This window comes from Vulpes vulpes, chromosome 11, assembly GCF_048418805.1.
Source record: "Vulpes vulpes isolate BD-2025 chromosome 11, VulVul3, whole genome shotgun sequence".
NCBI lineage: Eukaryota > Metazoa > Chordata > Mammalia > Carnivora > Canidae > Vulpes > Vulpes vulpes.
Window position 1 is genome coordinate 84,013,976 of NC_132790.1, and position 21,328 is coordinate 84,035,303.

At 42.7% G+C, this 21,328-nt stretch overlaps 1 protein-coding gene across 1 annotated transcript in view; it reads left to right on the forward strand.

Annotated features, from left to right (window-relative positions):
• Positions 1–12,099, forward strand: part of IL20RB (interleukin 20 receptor subunit beta) — a 37,475-nt gene extending 25,376 nt beyond the window's left edge. Inside the window, exons 5-7 of the mRNA XM_026015535.2 lie at positions 492–642; positions 4,355–4,497; positions 10,382–12,099. Coding sequence (XP_025871320.1) covers positions 492–642; positions 4,355–4,497; positions 10,382–10,489 — 402 coding nt within the window. The 3' untranslated portion in view covers positions 10,490–12,099. The remainder of the gene's footprint in view (positions 1–491; positions 643–4,354; positions 4,498–10,381) is intronic.
• The last annotated feature ends 9,229 nt before the right edge of the window (positions 12,100–21,328 follow it).

The following is a 21,328-nucleotide window of genomic DNA, read 5'->3' on the forward strand; positions in this document are numbered from 1 at the left end:
CTGTGTCCCCTGACGTGAGCTCCATGAGAGCAGGACTTTGTTTTGTTCAGTGCTCTATCTCAAGGCCTATAATAGTAACTGCCATGTGGGAGGTGCTTAATAAAGAAATAAGAATGAATGAACAAGGGGTGCCTGGGTGAGCTCGGTCAGTTGAGCATCTGCCTTCAGCTCAAGTCATGATCCCAGGACTCTGGGATTGAGCCCTAGGTCGGGCTCCCTGTTCAGCAAGGAGTCTGCTTCTCCTTCTCCTTTTGCCTCTCCCCCTGCTTGTGCTCTTCGTCTCTCTGTCAAATAAATAAATAAATAAATAAATAAATAAATAAATAAATAAAACCTTAAACCCTAAAAAAAAGTGAATGAATGAGTGAGAGGGAACCTTCTATATGCATCCCAGAAAGGAAATATCTAGAACTTTTCTTCCTTGGCTCCTCTTGCCCTTTCTTGTCCTGTTTCCCTCACTCAGGTTGTAACTGTTTTCTGATTTCCTAAAGGAACACGTCAAAGTGGTGAGGAGCAGGGGCATTCCTGTGCACCTGGAAACCATGGAACCAGGTGCTGCATATTGTGTGAAAGTCCGGACGTTTGTGAAGGCCATCGGGCGGCACAGCCCTTTCAGCCAGGCAGAGTGTGTCAAGGTGCAAGGTACGACGGCCTGCCTCTTCCCTGGAGTCCTGCCTGCACAGGCAACAGCCCCTCCTGGTGGCTGCCTGGCTGCCTGCTGGGTTCCTCTGGTTCTGAATTTCCCCTGGGTTTCACTGACCTGCCTGCCAGCTGGGTGCGTATCTGTGCTTTCCTCTAATTTCCCTAGAGGCAAGAGTTCACCCTAGGGCTGGTTGGGGTAACTTGAGCAGCTGAGTGGAACACTTTCTTCCTGAAAGTCTCCTAGGCTTGAGGCCAAATGTTGCAAGGCTGGCTTACCCTGATGGCAATAGCCTGGGAACCAGAGTGGGCTTGGGGTGCCAGAGAAGCAGCCTGGAGTATGAGACTCAGTCCTTGCAAGAAGCTCCCCCACACCACTGTATATCATCGCTGCTTTCTGCTGGAAGGGACCCAATGCATGTAGAGTTCTTCTGTTTTTTTTTTTTTTTTTGAGTTCTTCTGTTTGACTTAATTTTTCTCCCTTGAATTTTATTTATTTATTTATAAGATTTATTTATTTGAGAAAAAGAGAGAGAGAGAGAGAGAGAGAGAGAGAGAGAGAGAGAGAAAGAGCGCACAAGTGGGAGGGACAGCGGGAAAGGGATAGAGAATCCTAAGCAGACTCTGCACTCAGAGCAGAGCCTGACATGGGGCTCTATCCCAGTACCCTGAGATCATGACCTGACCTCAGATGCTCAACTGACTAAGCCACCCAGGTGCCCCATCCCTTGAATTTTTTTTTATAGTCTAAAACCCTACAGTGTTAAGAAATCCTTTGAAAAGAAACAGAACAAAACTCCACATCCCACAATTCTGCTGCTCAAATACCACTAAGTGACATTTTTGTGTATAATTTTAAAAAATTATTCTAAAAATTTAATACTTTCACATGATTCAAAAAGTATAAGATACATTGGAAACTCTCCTTTCTATTCTTTCCAATCTTTGCAATTCCAGTCCCTCCCCCATAGGTATTAGTTTTTTGTATATCCTAAAGATTTTAAAATGAATAACAAGTAAATGAGAATATTTATATATATTTCTCTTCTTTTTAGCACAAATAGTGGCATACTCTATGCATTGTTTTGGATCTTGTCTTTTTTACTTTATGTATCTTATAGATTTTTCCATTTTTTTTAATTTTATTTTTTTAAATTTATGATAGTCATAGAGAGAGAGAGATGCAGAGACATAGGCAGAGGGAGAAGCAGGCTCCATGCACCGGAGCCCGACGTGGGATTCGATCCCGGGTCTCCAGGATCACACCCTGGGCCAAAGGCAGGCGCCAAACCGCTGCACCATCCAGGGATCCCAGATTTTTCCATTTTGATAAAGAACTTTCTCATCCTTCCTTACAACCTCATAGTATGTTGTTGTGTGTAAATATAGCAAATTTAACTAGTCTTTCATTGATGGGCATTTTGTTTTTTTCCCAATATTTTACTTTTATAGCCAATGCTTTAATTAATTACCTTGTACATGAACATTTTGCTGGTGTGTATATATTTATAGGATAAATTCCTGGGAGTAGAGCTGCTTTGTCAGAGGCATACACATTAGAATTTGGACCGCCATTCCCAAATTGCTCTGAAGGTGGTGTGAAGGTCCACCGCTTGGCATGTGTAGGCACACTTTGTAGTCGTGTTGCACACACACTCTGTGCTTGCTCTTTCCACGAACATCACATTCAGCACGTTTTCCATGTGAATTTTCTGATTACCGTTTTATACAACTTTAAAAATCATTTAAATAAAAAAAATCATTTAAGTCTAGTTTGTTAAAGAATTCAAACAACCAGAAATATGTAAAGTGAGAGGTACATGTTCTCTGCTCTCACCCATGTCACTCAGGAGGTTTCCTCTGGCGGGTTTGACATTTAATCTTCTAGTCATTGTGTGATACCAATGCTCAGAGACACAATGGAACTGTACTGTGCTTACCATTCTGCATGTGGCTTGTCTTCACTGAGAAGTATAGTGAGACATCTTTTCATATTAGTACATGGGGATCTACTTCATTTTTAAAGAAGATGCATAATAAGTGAATTTATTGATGTGCCAAAATATATGTAACCATTCTCCTACTAATAGATATATTCTTTGCTTTCCAGACTTACCACTACAAATCATGCTGTAGTGAACAAATTTGTGTATATCCCAATTCCCATTTTAATAGCTGAATTCCTAAGCTACCATGCTGATGTCTTATAATATATTAAATCATCTCCTATTTTGGGGTAATTAGATCATTTCTATTTTTAGGCTGTTTCCATTTGTTTTTGATGATGATGTTCATTGATTCATTCATTCATTCAGTGAATACTTATTGAACATTGACTATGTGCCAGTGCTGGTCTCATTGCTGGAATGTAGCAGGGAAGTCCTTGTCCTCATAGAGGCATATCCTCTAGCTGGGGAGACAGGCTATAAACAAGTAAACAAATGAGATATTTTCACTTGGTGGTATGTGTTATGAACAAAGCACACTAGAGCATACATGGACATGGAGGTGGAGGTATGTCGCTTTAGGTGGAGAGAGAGGCTGGGGGCAGCCCGGGTGGCTCAGCGGTTTAGTGCCACCTTCAGCCCAGGGCGTGATCCTGGAGACCTGGGATGGAGTCCCATGTTGGGCTCTCTGCATGGAGCCTGCTTCTCCCTCTGCCTGTGTCTCTGCCTCCCTCTCTCTGGTCTCTCATGAATAAATAGATAAAATCTTTAAAAAACAGAGAGAGAGAGAGAGAGAGAGAGAGACTGATTATGAGGCTGTTGCCCTAGTCCAGATGTTGCTATGAACTGTTTTACGTATATAATTGTTTTCTTCCTTGAAATTATTTTTTGGAATCCATTCAGAGGAATAAATGAAAGGGTATGAATGTTTTGTTTATCTCTTGAGGGTGTACTGCCAAAGTATTTTCCAAAAGCTTTGAAACAAAGTACAGTTTCCACAGCCACATATGTGAGACCACCATTTTCCCTGCAGCCTCATTGGCTGTGCTGCCCTTCACAAGATGGGCGAGTTGTCTGACCTAGAGGGGTACATGAGTTGCTCTACATTACATAGAACAGAAAGAGGGGAACAGAACCTATTACCCCTTCTACATCTCCAGATGCTCACACTTGGCACTTTCTGATACATTTACTTCATAGAATGGCCCTGGGCTTTGGAGCCAGCCCTACTGTGTGAACTGGGGTAAGTTACAGAACGCTAGCAGGGACTCAATATATCGCAATTATAATGTGACTGTTTTCTGAAGTCAGTACTTTCCTCCATAATGTGAGCCAATGCCAAGAGCAAATTGTGAAACACATTTTGTTTCCAGTTACCACCCAGATCCCTTCTGTGCTGTTCTCTTCCGGCACCTCCCCCTCATCCTGCCGGGGTCCTGGCACTCTGCCTTCCTCCTGGCAGCTGCACCGAGGTACGTGCTAACATAGCTAGTGGCTTAACACATGAGGCTCCTCCCTTTCCCTTCCCAAGAAAAAGATTTTAATCTTCCCTGAGGCTTTCTGGAAACAATGCCGTAATCTGGACTCTAAAAAGAATGATTTTAATGGTGGTAATTTTAGTCACTAAGGCATACATCAAATCTCAGGATGTTGGCATCTGCCGTCTTGGCCAACGTGCAAAGCCAACGCCAGGAAAGCAAGAGAGGCCAGAATTGTGATTTCATCTTCACTGTTGTCTCCTAAGCTTGTCCTTATATTTTCATTTCCAGGAGAGACCCTCCCTCTGGCACTGGCCCTGTTTGCATTTTTTGGCTTCACGCTGATGCTTGTGGTTATGCCCCTTTCCGTCTGGAAAATGGGCCGGCTACTCCGGTACTCCTGTTGCCCCGTGGTGGTGCTCCCTGACACCTTGGTAATGCTATTTTTTTCTCCATTCAGCATGACACTTACCAGATGTACTTTGAGCCTTAGCCTGGCATGGGTACACATTCTATGGCTTTATAAGCATTTGCACAAAGAGAAGAGGAGTCATAGGAATCACTTCTAATTAGAGGGGCTGAGAGAGAACCCCTTTCTCTGGGGAGTGGTACCCTTCCTCAGGCTCCCGTCAGGCCACTGATGCTTGCCCTTAGGACCTGGCACAGGCAAGAGAGCAGGTGTGTTACACCACTCAGGATGTTCGGCATTTCAAGAGTCATGCACAGTCTTACTCTTCTAGACTGGCCTGCAAGGATTCTTGGTCCCTTGCCGTAATTAAAACAGCAGCTACATCCAATAATATGTCCCAACCCAACATATTCAGTCCATGTGCCAGGAGCATCATTGGTTCTCAGGGCAAAGTACATGTGTGTGAAGCATGGACAGTGGACACTAGGCCACAGGTTTGAGTCTCCAGGTCACGTAGGTCCTATGCCCATCCCAGGGTGGGAGAAAAGCAAAAGCAGGCCTCCAGCAGCTACCTTTGTTCTATTTTTCTACCTCCTGGGCCCTCCATCCACCCCAGACCTCAATACACAAGGCAGCACAAAACAAAACAAAGCAAAGCGACAACAAATGAAAACAAACCCATCCTTGTCACCTCAGGGATTTCTCACAGTTCTCTCCTGGGAAGAGGGAGTTAGCAGTCAGTTTCTCTAAGGCTACTAGAACCAGAACTGCCTGTAGTTCCTTATCAGGCTGGAGTCACTCTTGTGATATCTGCATGGCTCTGAGAGTACGGGCTATGTTCTCCCTACACAGGGAAGTAATCCTCCCTGTGACCCACTCTCCAGGACACCCCTTCACCTTGTTATCCTAACACTAGCTCTCTTTATCTTTCCAGCACTTCTACATAGTCCTAACTTTATCTGACACTAGTGCAGAGTTAAACAACAGGCACTGATCTAAGGCTTTATGTATATTGACTCATTTCATTTTCCCTCTTCCATAATTGCTTACAATGTGCGTTTCATCAGCACCCTGCTAGCCCACTCTGAATGACTAAATGGTTAACCATGAAGGCGCCGTGGTGTGGTGAACACCGGGGGTATGGCAGGCCTTTCCCCTTCAGCAAGAACCTGAGGGGTTCAGAGTTGCCAGGACCATTAAAGGATGCATATTCTGCATTTGTTGGAGTAGTGTTTTATAAATATCAGTTGTGTCAAAATGTTTGATAATCCTGTTCAGATATTTTGGTGTAGTTTTATTAGTTATTGAGGCAAGACAACAAAATCTCCAACTAGGAGTGTGGATGTGTCTGTTTCTATGTTTGTCAATTTTTCCTTCATATATTTTGATGCTCTGTTTCAGTTGCCTACATATTTGACATGTCTTCTTCAGTAATTGAGTCCTTTATCATCATGAAATATCCCTCTTTATCTCTAGCAATATTCCTTATCCTGATAACAATATTGCTCTTCATCGTTTACTGTTTGTACGGCATATCTTCCATATTTTTACTTTACACATATCTGTGTCCTTGTATTTATTTATTTTAAAGATTTTATTTATTTATTCATGAGAGACACACAGAGAGAGGCAGAGACAGAGGCAGAGGGAGAAGCAGTTTCCTTGCAAGAAGCCTGATATGGGACTCGATCCCAGATCCTGGGATCACTCCCTGAGCCCAAGGCAGGCGCTCAACTGCTGAGCTTCCCAGGTTTCCCCTGTGTCCTCATATTTAAAGTATGTCTCTTATAGCTGTATATGTTGGTCTTAAAATTTAAAAATCCATTCCAATAATGTCTGCCATTTAATTGGAATGTTTAGTCCATTCACACTTAACCCTGAAACTCTCACTTTCTAACTTTTGTGTTTGTACCCATATCTGTCACTGTTTGTGGCACCAAGAGAGACTTGCCCTCAGACAAGGAGCTGTGAAACTCACCAGTGATGTTACCTTCTTCCAAGTGTCAACTTTTGGTTGCTTACCAGTGACTTAGGGAAGTTGATTTTATACTATATATTTATATATATATATTTTATATATATAAAATCAACTTATATTTTGATCAGTTTTTAAAGTTGTTATCTGTAGGAGGATTGGCCTGATTGGTGCTCCTCCACCATAAGCAGAAGCAGTACCTTGCAATAAAAGAAGATGTCCTGGACCAATCCAAAATGATAACGGTAGGGAAGCATCCCTGGCTGAGATGGTCACAAGCTCTTTTCCACACGTGGTAAAAAAATTCAGCCTTCCTCAACTGAACTCCATCAAATTAGTCACCTTTTGTGCTATTCCTCTCCATTCTGTTACTCATGCTTACCTTCTACTCACAGGGTATTCCATTTCTAACTCTTTCATTTTTCTTCTTCTGGGTCTACATTCAGCAGCCCAGTAGAAGTTCTTCCCTATGTCAGGATCAGGGGCACTAGGACCCTGCCAGGACCTATAGCGAGTGATGGGTAAGGGCCAGGGAGAGAACCATATAAAGTGTCCGTTACTTATAGAATTTCAAGTGCACAGAAGAGCCCTCAAATGGCAAGAACTCCTAAGGATCCTAATGCATATGAGCCACACTCTAAACATAGCTCTTGGAGAAAACCAGACAACTTTAAAGGAGACTAGAAACAGGGATATTCTGTAACAGTATGACCACTTTCATCCATGGAAGATTGGTACAACTACCCTTGACTATCTTTTGCTTTTCTGTTCTCCTTACCCTCCTCCCTACATTGTTGTAGTGTCTTTCCTATGTACATTTCTTTCCATAAGGTTTTAAATTTTTATTATTTCTCCCTCGATTTTTTTAAGTGGACAATTTCTCTGAGTATATGCATTTCCCATAGTGCTGTACGAGAAATTGATCGCTAGTGTCCATTAAATCCCACACAGATTCTGGAACTATATGTTACCACTGCCCTCTACTCCACCTCAGCCTTGGCTTTAGCTCAGCCTAGCTGCACTTCAATGTTTGCCTTAGTTATAGATAATCCTCTAAAGTATTAAAAAGCAACTTCTAGCCATCCTTGCAAGACCCACGCATCTTTCCAATTAAACCATGGAAAATTACCAAGTAGAAATCCTTGACAATTCTTCAAAAATCCCTATTGAGTTCATAAGTGTTTAATTTATCTGTTTGGATTAAACATTTCATGTCTACATCTATAATTTCACGGTCGGTGATGGTTGCACTCAGAAATACACCATTAAGATTTTCTTTCCATTCAAATTTATATCACCAAGTAACAGTCTAAAGCAAAAATATATATGCAAGGAAAAGTATATCAAGAATGCTCAGTGTACAGTCCCTATTTTAAAGTGTTATTTCTTTTCCTTGTCTTTTATCCATAATTGCTTTATGGGAATGGAGGCTTTGCTGCTAAAGGGTCTTCCTTTCTTTTCTGTGACTCACTTTATTCTTTCTCTTTTTGCTGTCACATTCCACTGTAATGTAGGTAGCAAGCATAAAGATGGCCCCAAGTTAGTCATTCTTCAATGCATCATCCAAAGTTTGGCTTTGTATACTTCATAGAAAGTAGAGTCTGTGAGCTCAGATAAATCTGGGGCCCAGACAGGTACCAAAAGAAAGAGTGTGCACCACAGTGAATATAATTCCATAGGGAGAGATGGTAGGGACCATGGCAAACATGTTATAGCTAAAGAAGGCAGTTGTTTTTTGGCTCTAGCATGTTGTTGCGGAGAGGGAATGTGAGCCAATGCTACCAGAGCTCCAAGTTTTTTTTTCTTTTTTAAAAAAGAAAGTTTTATTATAATTACAACTAGATGAATTGCCTGAATCACCTGCAATATCTGGCCATGATTGCGTACGGTAGTGTAGAGTCTAAAATCAGAGGTGATTCATAAATCCTAGATTCATAAGCTTTTTTTTTAAAGAGATTTATCTGTTTATTTTAGAGAGAGTGGAAGAGAGTGCATGTGCATGGCGGGGGCGGGGGTGGGGTGCAGAGGGAGAGAGAGAGAATGCCAAGCAGACTTCCCACTGACTGCAGAGCCTGGCATGGGGCCTGATCTCACAACTCCAAGATCATGACCTGAGCCAAAATCAAGAGCCAGATTCCCAACTGACTGAGCCATCTAGGTGCCCCACCAGATCTCCACATTTTATTTTTATTTTATTTATTTTTTAAGTTTATTTTTTTAAAAGATTTTATTTATTGATTGATTCATGAGAGACACACAGAGAGAGGCAGAGACGTAGGCAGAAGGAGAAGCAGGCTCCCTGCAGAGAGCCCGACATGGGACTTGATCCCAGGACTCCAGGACCATGACCTGAGCCAAAGGCAGACATTCAACCACTGAGCCACTAGGCATCCCAAGATCTCCACCTTTTAAATGAGAAACCAGAGATCCAAATGTTTATGTGAAATCTCCTGATTTTTAAATGTTGAAAAGTAATTCAAATAAAAAAAATCAATTGAATCTAGCTTGAAAGTTTATTCTAACCTATGGGATAGCAGTTTTATACCTTCTGAACTTCTGAGATTATATATTTTACTTTCATGTTCTAAAACTACACTGTCTAATATGGTAGCCACTATCCATATGTGACTATTAAGCACTTGAAATGTAGCTAGTCCAAATTGAGATGTACTGTAAATATAAAATACGCAATGGATTTTGAAAAACTCATTTCATTAATATTTTTATATAGATTGTAAGTTACAATAATACTTTATTTACTTTTTAAAAATATTCTATTTATTTATTTGACAGAGAGAGAGAAAGCGTGCACAAGCAGGGGGAGGGAGAGGGAGAAGCAGGCTCCTTGCTGAGCAGAGAGCCAGATGCGGGGCTCCCAGCACCCCGGGATCACGACCCGAGCTGAAGGCAGATTCTTAATGGACTGAGCCATCCAGGTGCCCCTAAAATAATATTTTAATAATAAACTACATTATTAAAATTAATTTCACCTGTTTCTTTTTACTTTTTAAAATGTACTACTGGAGGATTTTAAATCATCTATAGATGATTATGTTTCCACTGGACAGCATTTCTCTAGAGTTAAAAAAAATCAAATATAAACACTGCAGATTTAGGTAGCTAGTATCCTAAGAACCTGACTGGACCAGCAGCAATGAATTGGTGGTCGGCTCCCCACTGAAACTCCCCATTAGTGACCCCTGCATGTACATTGTCCTCCCCTGTTACTTGCTCATGAACACCACAGCTGCCTCTTTACAAACAGGGAACAAGGGCACCTGGCTCCATGAAGCTAACTAATATCTCCCAGGACTGAGGTGGAGAACCCGTTGGGCCTATTTGCTGTGTCCATGTGCCCCTCTTTGGAGAATTGACAGGAAGGGCCATGGAAAATAAGAACCTAATGAGTTTGGTGGAAGTGGGCAGGCTAGTAACAGTGGGGAGAGTCCCTCTGAAATGCTGACACCTGCATTTTTATAGTCAGTTAGGGTTACATATTGCCATTGTTGGGAGAAGATGGTAGGAACATGAATATGAGTGGGAAGGGGCTCCTGTTTGTGGCGTGTCACCTCTGGACTGGGCCCCCTTCCATGTGCTATACACTGAGCATCTCATTGCAGGTCATTATTTTCAGAGTTCTCTGCTGGAAGGTTAGACTTTTGGCCAGAATTAAATTCTGGGCTTTTGTGGGGGCAACTGATATAGCACAGCCCCCAGAGATCTGCTGGTCAGTAAACTGGAGAATAATTAGAGTAAATATTGGAAGCTCCTGAACCAGTGGTTAGAATAATCCCCCCCCCCCCCCCCCCCGCCGCCCGATGCTTGAAAGTTAATCAAGTAGCTGGGATTTCTGCAACATTCTCTGTAATTGTGACTACTACTTTACTGCTACTACCATTCCTCTAATGAATTTTAATGAAAATTATTTTTTCAGAAAATAACCAATTCACCCCAGAAGTTAATCAGCTGCAGAAAGGAAGAGGTGGAAGCCTGTGCCACAGCTGTGCTGTCTTCTGAGGAGCCTTTCAGGTCCTGGATCTAGCAGGCTGGGAGAGGGCCCAGTTGAAACTGAGAATCCAGTTGGCACGGCACAGAAGCTGTGAGGGGAAAGACCCAGTATTTGTTTTCCTCCATGGACAAAGGACAAGAAAAGAAGAAGAGCCTGCTGTGTCCATGTCTAGAAGCAACTGTCAGAGGCAGAGTGGTTTGGTGGACAGAGTGTTGAGTTGGGGGGGTGGGTCAGGAGATGTGACCTCTAGAACTAGGTTGCTCTGCCATTCACCGACTGAATGACCCTGGAGAAAGTGGCTTGGTTTCTTTGGTCTTCAGTTTTCTCATCTATGAAATAGGAGAATTAACCATACAACTGTTAAACCACCACACACACACACACACACACACACACACACACAGCTCTTGCAGAGCTTTGGGAAACTGGCAGCACTGTATATTGTTATCAGTTCAACTTTTCTGCAGAGCAGTATATAAATTGTAACAAGAATGATAAAAACTTTCCACCAGTTGGCTTGGAGACCCCCACTTCCCTAGAGTAAACCTTGATGAGGAAAGGAAGGATGGGTACAAAGTGTTGACTTCACTTCGACCCAAAATGCCTGTGCAGAGGCAAATGGCTCAGCCAGCTCTACAATACATGACCTAGAAGGAGGCCACAGGCTCATGGAAGATGGGACATGCTGTGCATACATAAGATGTTGTAAAGGGGAAATAATGTGTGCACACTCAAGGCAGCCGGTAACATGTATGTGTATGAGGAGAGGAGAATGCAGAAGGATGTCAATAATAAAGGTGGTGTTTGCTGTGTTCCTTTGACCTGCAGCATTGTTAAAGTATAGAATGAAAAATAAAAAGGGGTCACCTTCGGTAAGCTTTTTGGTTTCTTCCAAAAAAGTGGTCTTTAGTTACATCATCAACCGTATGTCCAAAGATGCTCCTGAAGGCCACCATTGGTCAGGAGTTGTTGGGTGACCCCAGGTAGGGGATCGGGAAGGGAAAGAGTGGCAGGCAGATTCCTGAGAACCCTGACCAATGCAGTAGTCAAAACCTCACCTGGTCAGAGTGCCCCTGGATCTTCCTAGAGGCCTTGCTCCACAAGAAATCCCTTTGGATACCTCTCCTCTTTAAGACAGCTCACTCAGGGTGTCCTCAGCCCCTTCTAGCATGTTCATCCAGGATCCACCTCTGGAAGCCTCTTCCCACCCCTCTCCCTACCAGGTGAGGAAGAGTCAGGGTTGGAGAGAGAAATTTCTTGAGAAGTGAAGGGATTGATGGGCAAGGCCTTTGCCTCCATTTTTTAGACCCCAGCCTTGGAGCCTCTGAGTTGGTTTGTCTCCACCAACTTCCTGGACCCCTTCCAGCCAGCCCAGAGCTGGGGACAATCTAACTTCTTCAACCATGTGTTTCTCCTACAAGATTTGGGTCTTCACCCCACTCCCTACCCAGTGGGGCCTCAAGGAGCCAGATGGTGTGGACTCTCCAGGAGGATGATATTGCTGAAAATCTTTTCCTTTGTACCATTTTGTATGCTTCTGTGTTGTTCGACTCTTTTATGAAGAGTATATGTTAATTTTATATTTAGCCTGAACTGGAAACATTTTCAGTTTGCAAAAATAAAGGCCATGCTACTATACTGGTCGTCACTCTCCCTTGTCCCATTTCCTTGCTGCTCCATGTGGGGGCTGCTGTCCTTCTGCCACCTGTTCAGACCTAGAACCCAGAAATCACCCTTTGTTTCCCTCTGTTTGAGTCCCTCTCACAATTTGTCCCAGAGCCCATCCATTCCTGTTGGCATTTTTTGTTTGTAAACACTTCTCTGGATAATTCTGTTGTCTTCTCAGTTCCCACACGTGCATTTAACTGAGGTCCAGCCATGCATCAGACACTGAGCTTGTTCCCCATAGTAGGAGGGGTACCTCTGTAGCTGGAGTGCTTATATCTTGACTCCTCGGGCCTTCTCTCCTTTTATCCCCATCACCTAGCTCTTTAAACTGTAACACTTTAAGAAGTGAAAAGGAGCCCAGTTAGTAACTACAATAGAACAGGAAGACCAACCATGTTTGCACTCAACCCCACAGAGTGCCCTCACCCCCAGAATCAAGCCCAGCTTCCTTAGCCCTGCCCTCAGGGAACAAATGCCAGAGTCCAGTGAACAAAACCACTTATTTTATGAGGTTTACATTTCCACAGGGGAAAGGGAAAATAATAATAACAAAATAATACAAAATCAAATAATGGTAGTAATTCTTATTTGTAAGTGAATTATCTGGTATATTAGGAGTGTATCAGACCCATGAAAAATGAAAAGGTAGAGCAGAAAATGGGGATGCAACCCCCAGGCTGCAACCTGCCCCCTCTAAATAAACAACTGGACCACAACTATGCTAGTTACATTCTTATATAGCTGCACAGGGCGGGGAGGTTACCAGTGGCTCTAGAACAGATGAATTTGGCAAAAAATTGACAGTCTAAAACAAAAACTTAATTTAGTATTTGTACTGTTTGTATGGATAGTGTATTTTTGAGGGGGGAGGGTTCGGAGCTGTTCTCTTAAGTTGTCAGTTAGAATAAGTAAATAATTATGTTTATTTTGATAGGAACCTAGATTTCAGGATTAGTGAAAGGGAAGGCCAATTGGACTCAAAAATTTGAGTAGGAGCCATGTATTGTTAGAACTGAATTGAACATATTAATATGAAGTCATGCCTTTGTAATACATTTACTTTAAAGTATATTTCTTTTCTGGCTTCCCCCCATCTAAATGGCTCAGTAGCAACGTTACCTCAATGCATATAATGCACCCTAATGCCTACATTATGGTTTCTAATGCTATTTTTCTCCCAAAAGGAGCCAGGGTTTCTGGGAACAATGTCTGACTCCATGTCTGGTCTGGGGCAAAAGAGTATGAGGCAATCTCATAACACCTAACGCCTTACTGGGCCAGAAGCAAAGCTTAAAATAACCAGGGCATTTGAAATCTAAAAGGGTCCCCACCACCAAAAGTTGGGATAGTGTGAGAGCATCAAAATGAGAATATCGACTGACATTAGTACATTTGAAATGTCACGAATCCATAACAACACATAAAAAGAGCAAAGCTAATACAGTGAATTCTCAGAAAACATGAATAGAATGCATTTCAACTCAGTCTCGTTATGCAGTCCTGTTGGGCTTTATTGACTCACCACACCAATGAAGAATACTATGAAGAAGAGTGAATGTACACACCTCAATCAGAAGGCATCTTTCTCCACTGCCACCAGTCCTTGGCCCAAGAAGCAACCCTTGGAGACCTGCAACAGCCTCTTTACTGGTTGCCCTCTACTTCCAGTCCTTTCTCACTTGCCTAACTCCTTGCCTATCTCCCGTCCTGCCAGGGGTTCCCAGTGATGTGCCTTTATTTTCCTTTTACAGAGTTTTTGTAGATTCAGTTTGCGTGTCTAGCCTCTGTGCTACCCTTCCCCATCATATATATGTATATGCCCCATATATATGCCCCATATATATATGTATATATAATACATCTCATATATACGTATATTTTCTGTATGCGTTTTTTTTTTTTAATCCTTAGGCTGATTCTCTGTGGATGCAGAGCTCTCAGTTTCCTTTGAATCTGGCCGGACTTGATTGATCCCTTCAGGGAACTTTTCCCAAAGCTTCTGGAGCCCCTTTGGAAGGGGGACCTCATTAAGTCCGCGGGTGTCTGGCGCCACCTTGTGTTGAGTTGTGGAAAAGGTCCTTCTGTTCTCACGGAGCCAAGCGATCTTAGTTTCCTGGATGGAGAAAGGAAAATTCAGACAAGTTTCCTAGAATGAGAACTCAACTACAAAATCTCCATGGGCTTGGCCCCTAACAAACCTCCACTACTACTAGTGGATTCAGAATTTAGTGGCCGCCATATCCGCACTCGGGCCCTGTCTCCAGCATCATTAGGGGCTTCTTTGGGCCTGCCTGGCTCTGCCTCCCTACTGGGCCCTTGGCCTCTGCCTCACTTTTTCCTGTGTCCAGCTTTCCTCTGCGCTGTCCTTCCTTATCTATTAAAAAAAAAGAGTTTTTGAATTTTTGTTTTTCCTGTCTGTCATTTCTAGCCTATCCCTGGACTAGACTGACTTTCTAGGGTGTTCCTCAGGCCATATGAGGGGGTAGTTCATGAGAGGGTAGTCATATTAAACCACTGTGGCACCTACTCTGTGAAATTTGAAACTGGCATACAAGAGTTGACCCCAATTACAGTTTTGTCTTGTGGGTTCCAGGGACCCTCATGTTCTCATGCATCTAACAACAACAACAACAACAACAACAACAAAAACAACAACAAAAAAACCCATTCTTGCCTGAAGTGGGAGAATGCACATGTGGGAGAGAAGACTCCCAAAAGGAAGATGCAGCCCCTCTTGCCTCCCTCAGTGAGAAGCTGCAAGCCCAAGAGGGGTTGCAAAACCCCATTAAGGATCCTGGAGGAAAAACTGAGCAGGAGTGTTCTTGGGTATCTGCAAAGAGCCCCAGGAGCAAAAGCACAAACCCTCTTACTGTGAAGGAGGTACTTGCCTCTGGTTCCTCCATTGGACTCCTTTTGGGAAATTTTAAAAACTACTTAAAAAGGGGGATCCCTGGGTGGCAGCGGTTTAGTGCCGCCTTCAGCCCAGGGCGTGATCCCTGCCCCCTGCATGGAGCCTGCTTCTCCCTCTGCCTGTGTCTCTGCCTCTTTCTCTCTCTCTCTCTCATGAATAAATAAATAAATAAAATCTTAAAAAAAAAAAAAAACTACTTAAAAAGTCCTGGCTGTTAAAAAAAATGAGTGTCTGTACAAACCTCAGTAACTTCTACATTTTGCTCCTGTACTTTAAGCCACTTGTCTATGAAGTGGCCCCATGCCTCCTCATTTCCTGGAGATGCCAGCATATCTCTACTAAAGTGCCTTGGTATAGGATTAAGCCTACAGACGACATCTTAGGTTTCTAGCCTTAGGAAATCATACCCCAGAACTAGGGCCTTCTGATGTCATCACACTGACAGTACCAAGGCCTTCACAGGTGAAGCTCATGTCACGAAGTTAACTCTCCATTCTCTCCTTTTACGTTTGAGTCTTGCTATTGGGAATAGATCAAAATGGAATAGCTCCCTCTCCTCAGATTAAGCCTAGATTATGGAGGATTGCCAATGGGGCGAAGAATTACTGTATTTTAAATGAAGAGTTTTAAGTTAGCAGATGGCAGCAGATTACAGCAGATGCTGTAATTTAAATACATGTAACTGTAAGCAGTTCCATTTCAGTTCAGGAGAGAAAACTGTCAGGAAAAAGGATTTGTCTCCTTCCTTCCTTTCCCTCGTCTTTTTTCCTTATTTCTTCCTTCTTTCCTTCCTTCCTTTTCTTCCTCCCTCTCTTTCTTCCTTTTATTCTTTTTTTTCTAACAAAGTTTTAAACTCTGAAGGAGAAGTTTAATCTGGGGTTGGCAAAGACAAGGCACGAGTTGAAGAACTGATAGGCAGGAGCTTGGTCCTGAGGTGTGGTTCTGAACATGCAGGTGCTAGAGATGTGTGTTATCAGCAGGGTGTATGCCAGAGGTGGGGCCCACTCTTTCCTTTAGCTAATGACTCATTTAAAAAAAAATCACATCCTCCAAAAACATTTATTACAAAATCAGAGTTTTTGAATTAGGTACCATTTTTAAAAAAGATTTTTATTTATTTGAAGGGGGGAGAGAAAAAAATAAAAAAAATGAAGGGGGGAGAGAGAGAGAGAGAGAGAGAGAGAAAGAAAGAACAAGAGCAGGGGTAGGAGAAGCAGACTCCTTACTGAGGAGGGAGCCCCATGTGGGGCTCAATCCCAGGCTGCTGAGACGGTGACCTGATTGGAAGGCAGACACTTAACTGACTGGGCTGCCCAGGTGCCTGAATTAGATACCATTTAAGACTTTAAAAAGGTATTAACAATATTGAAAATTGAAACCAGATAATGCATAGTTTTACCTTAAATTCAAAGAATGCGGTTTTGTGACTTACTTGAAGTCATAAATGCAGCTACAACAGAATGCAAAGTCAGGAATTTAGGGCATGATATATTTGATTCTGGGGCAGAATTTGGATGTCTCCCATAACATTAACTAGTTGTGTCCTATGAGGCAGTGTACTATGATTTTTAAACACTGATAGCTTTTATGAACAAGTTCTATGAGAAAATAATCTGGAAATTTTATGAATTTGTAAAATTTTCTACTTGAACTTTCTGAGAATGGTTAGAGGTGAAATAATCTGATAACATTTTTTCAGTAATGAAAAGATTGTGACATAATTTGATATATCTGGTAATGTATTTTTATTTTTTAAAAAGATTTATTTATTTATTTGAGAGGGGCAGGGCAGAAGGAGAGAGTCCTAAGTGGACTCCATGCTAGGCTCAAAGCCAAGCACAGGGCTGGATCTCCCAACTCTGAGATCATTACCTGAGCCTAAACCAAGAGTCAGCCACTTAACTGTGCCACCCAGGCATCCCTGGTTATGTATTTTTAATTTAAACTTTATTGAAGTATATCTATGTTGCATTTTATGACCTTCTTATTTGGCTTTGGCAAGTTTGAGTTTTATATAGAATGAAGGTAATTGGTAACTGTGTTTTCCAAAGACTTCAGAGAATTTGGAGTTCTAGTCTCTGTTGATCAATAATTAAAATAAGGACAGTATAATATATATGAAGCCAAACCTGAATTTTGACCCTTAAGTCAAAGGTATTTCTAGTAAAATCTTAAGGTACTGCATTTAGAGGTAATGTTCTTGGATAATCATAAAGAATTTGATCCCCAGGCAGTCCGGGTGGCTCAGTGGTTTAGCACTGCCTTCGGTCCAGGGCATGATCCTGGAGACCCGGAATCGAGACCCCCATCAGACTCCCTGCATGGAGCCTGCTTCTCTCTCTGCCTGTGTCTCTGCCTCTCTCTCTCTCTCTCTCTCTGCGTCTCTCATGAATAAAAAAAAAAAAAAAAGAATTTGATCCCCTTGTGAGAAAATTAAAAGCTTTGACTAAATCTGGACTTAAGATACTGCTAATTGATTTTGATTCTTCACTGAAACCTTGAGGAACAACATGTAACACAGTATATTCGGCTGGTAAGGGAATGTTGAACATTATAAAAGAAGGGAGAGTTTATAGTTCATAAAAGGAACAAGATAAATGAAAAGGCTTAGAAGATTAGAACAAGACTTTACAAAAAAAAAAAAAAGAAAAAAAGAAAAGAAAAGAAAAGAAAAACCAACCAAATGTGTGACAGTAAAATAGATTGGATAGGTTAGTTAACAAGAGGCAGAATTGGTTCTTTCAGCCAGAAATCATGTGTACCAATCCTGATTATTGTGCCTATAGGTTAAGCCATTGTAGATGGACAGATAATGGTGAAATGCAACCGTCATGCAGAATTTTGGCCACTATACTGTTGGGGTTCTCTCCATCATCTTGAGGAGAAGACCTTCTTTCTCCTAGTGTCTCCTAGTCTCTACCTCCTAAGAGGTTTGGTCTCCTGGCTGTTCTGATGCTAGGGCTCTCAGCTTGAAAATGAAGGAAAACAGATGAATCAAAACTCTATGCCAGACAAGGATTCACAAGAGTGAGACAAGAGTGAGAGATTATAAAGGACTCTAGAGCAAAGACTTTTTTTTCTTTTTCTTTTTTGTTTTCTTTTTCTGTTTCTTTCTTTTCTTTTCTTTTTTTTTTTTTTTTGGCAAATCTTTAGTGGAATGCAGCCTAAAAACAAACAAAAAGTAAGCATTAGAAAAATTGAACTTTATTAGTTTGCATTGCTACTAGTTTGCATTATGTTTTAGACCTATTTTAGAATTATTTTCTTTTCAGACAAAGAAAATAAGCAATTATGTTTATTTTGTTAGGAATCTAGATTTTGTTTAGCATAAAAGAAAAGGAAACATAATTGTAGAATCAAGGATTTGAATAGGAATACTGTATTGTTAGAATGGAACTGGAAAAATCACTATTAACTCATGCTTTTAAAAGAACAAAAATAGGGGGCACCAGCATGGCTCAGTGGTTGAGTATCTGCCTTGGGCTCAGGTTGTGATCCTGGGGTCCCAGGATCAAGTCCTGCACTGGGTCCCCACAGACAGCCTGCTTCTCCTCTGCCTATGTCTCTGCCTTTCTCTCTGTGTCTCTTATGAATAAATAAATTTTAAAAAATCTTAAAAAAAAGAACAAAAATAGTAAACTAAAAATATATACCTTTTGTTTCTTTGTTGAAGTGGCCAGGGAGATGTGTCACCAAATGGTGCATCTCGGCATGCACATTCTGGTCTACAGTTCTCTTTTCCCACAGAAAACACTTGGGGAGAAATGGCAGATTTTGTACTTTGATTCTGTACTTTGAAAGTTCAAGATGAAGCTGAACAACTAACAAGACCAGGAAGTAGGAGAGTTTAAATAGATTAATGGAATCAAAAGGACTTAGAAGGTAATCTAAAAGGAGCACCCACTGGCAAAGTTGAGACAACTTGAACATCAGATATAAGAGCATGGGCTGAAGTCAGGTGACGTATAGTAAATCTGAAGTCATTGGTCTAAGATGATATGCAGAGTGCATCTAAATCATGTAGACTACGAGAAGGTTAAAAAAAAGTGTATTTTGTTGGATTACTGTCTTCTCCTTCGCGTAGATGAAGAAAACAGAAACTAGTAAACATGAATACCTCAGTCAGAAGGAATTTTTATGTTTCAAGGGAACATAAGTGGATTAACCGTGTAAGTGGTAACCCCGAGTCAGACAAAGCCACATAAAAATATCAAAATTCAATTGAAGTGTCTTTGATTATACTCAGGTATTAAGAAGACCCATAAAATTGATGCTTAGGAGTTAAGGTTTAATGGATCCTGGCCTTCCAAACATCCTGTGTTTGGCTTGTGTTTGCCTCTTCTGGCCAGTTTGTGGCACCCTCTGGGGACAAGGCAGGAAATAGGAATTATGTAATTTTGGTGGCAGTGCAACAGCCAAATGCTCTGATATTTGTTTTGCAAAAATGAGAAGTAAAATTTGTACTAATTAAAATTTTTAATTTTTTCTTTTTTACTTAGAACACATTAAACAACAAATAAAAACCTCCATGACAAGCGTAGAAAAAGATCACAGAAGAAAGGAAAAAGCTTTTTATGTGCCTTTAATGACATTTTTCTGCTTCATGCACAAGGGGCCCCAAACATTATGCAGTTGACCCTGTTTATAGTCAATGTGCATAGCTGATGAAGGAGGCAGAGGAAGTAGGAATGATTCCTGAGTCCAGGGCTAAGAAACTAGGAGAATGACAGACTGGGAAGGGGTAGTAGCTTGTGCTTGGGGCAAGGATAACAAGATTGTTTTGGAATATTTGAGGTTTGGGATGACACGTATCCAGAAGGCAGTGGGAGCAGCAGTGGGAGGGCACAGGACCCATCACTGCAGAGCAAGCTGAGGAGGGAGGGGCTGTGTAGAGGGAGGTCTGGAGGTGTGGGTAGAGAACTTGAAGTCAGTTTGAGCTTGCTGAACTGCAAGGGGTGGGTGACAATCAGCATCCCATACTATTGAGAGAAGAGGCCATTGAGTTTGGCAGGAGGGTTGTGTCAAATGCAGGGGCTGAGGGTTCCACTGGCCAAAGCTTTTAAGGGAACTGGAAGGAGTGGAAGAGGCACCCTACTTCTCCCAAAAGAGTGGGTACAGCAGGAAAGTTTCAAGGACAGCAGGTTAGGAGTGGCTGGTGTTAGCAGATCCCAGTGTGCCAGAGTCACTTGGGGAATGTTTGAAGAGGGATCTCCAGGGGCAGGTTAGGGGGAGAAGTTGTAATCTGGTATTCAGAAAACAAACAAACAAACAAACAAACAACAACACAAGAAAATGAGAACAAAACACTGCACTTATTCAGAAGGTGGCTAGGATTCAGAACACTGAGCTGAGCTGCTCCTGTTTAGAGATGCATTTTTGTCCTAATGTAGGACAGGTCTGGAGTGCCCAGCCTACCCAAGGCTGATGGGTGGGAATGAGCATGTGAGGCCCTGCAGGTCAGGGGAGCCAATCACCTGGCACAGGGCAGCTGTAGGGAGAGGCTGGATCACAGGAGCAGGTACTCATTCCAAGGCTTAATCTACATAAATGTGCATATACCCCTGAAGGCAGAGCCGGAGGCATCTGGACCATCTTGCTGTGGTGGGGCTGTGCTGGACACATGGGGTGCCCTCCAACAAGAAGCCTTGAATGTGGGCAAACCCCTGGGCCTCATCAGGCTGTCCAAATGGGGTCTGACTGTTGCAAGTTTAAGGCTGCTGCCTCTGAAAGATATTGGGGGGGGGGGGGGGGCGACATCCCTCCACGAAGGAGGCTGTGCAGGTGGTTTGAGACCTGCCTGGGCTCCACAGGCCTGAAGGGCCCCGGACGCACTGGGTGGGTTGATGGGGTGTGTACTGCGCATGCGGGAGCCGCGCAGGCCTGCGGAGCCCGCCCTGGAAACTCAGCAGCTGTAAGAAGCGGCTAGGTTCCGGGGGGGAGCCACTGGGGTTACCCGACATCTGCCTGGTTCCAAGCCTTAGCTACAGAAATGCACATGTTTCTCTTGAAAGAGAAGCTGGAGGAATCTGGACAGCCTGGCCAGGACGAGGCTTGGTGGGCTGCCGGGTACCATTCCCCAAGAGACACCTGGGAGCCTCGATGATGGGTAAGCCGGGGACTCTAGCAGGCAGCCAGTGGGGACTGATGTCACCCCTTTAGAGTAGCCGCCTCAGAGAAATTTTGGAGGGTTGGGCTCCCTTCATCCAGGAAGCTGTGCAGGAGGATTGGGACCGGCCTGAAGCCACAGGCCTGGAGGGCTTGAGGTGCCCTGGAAAGGCTGACAGAGTGTGTGC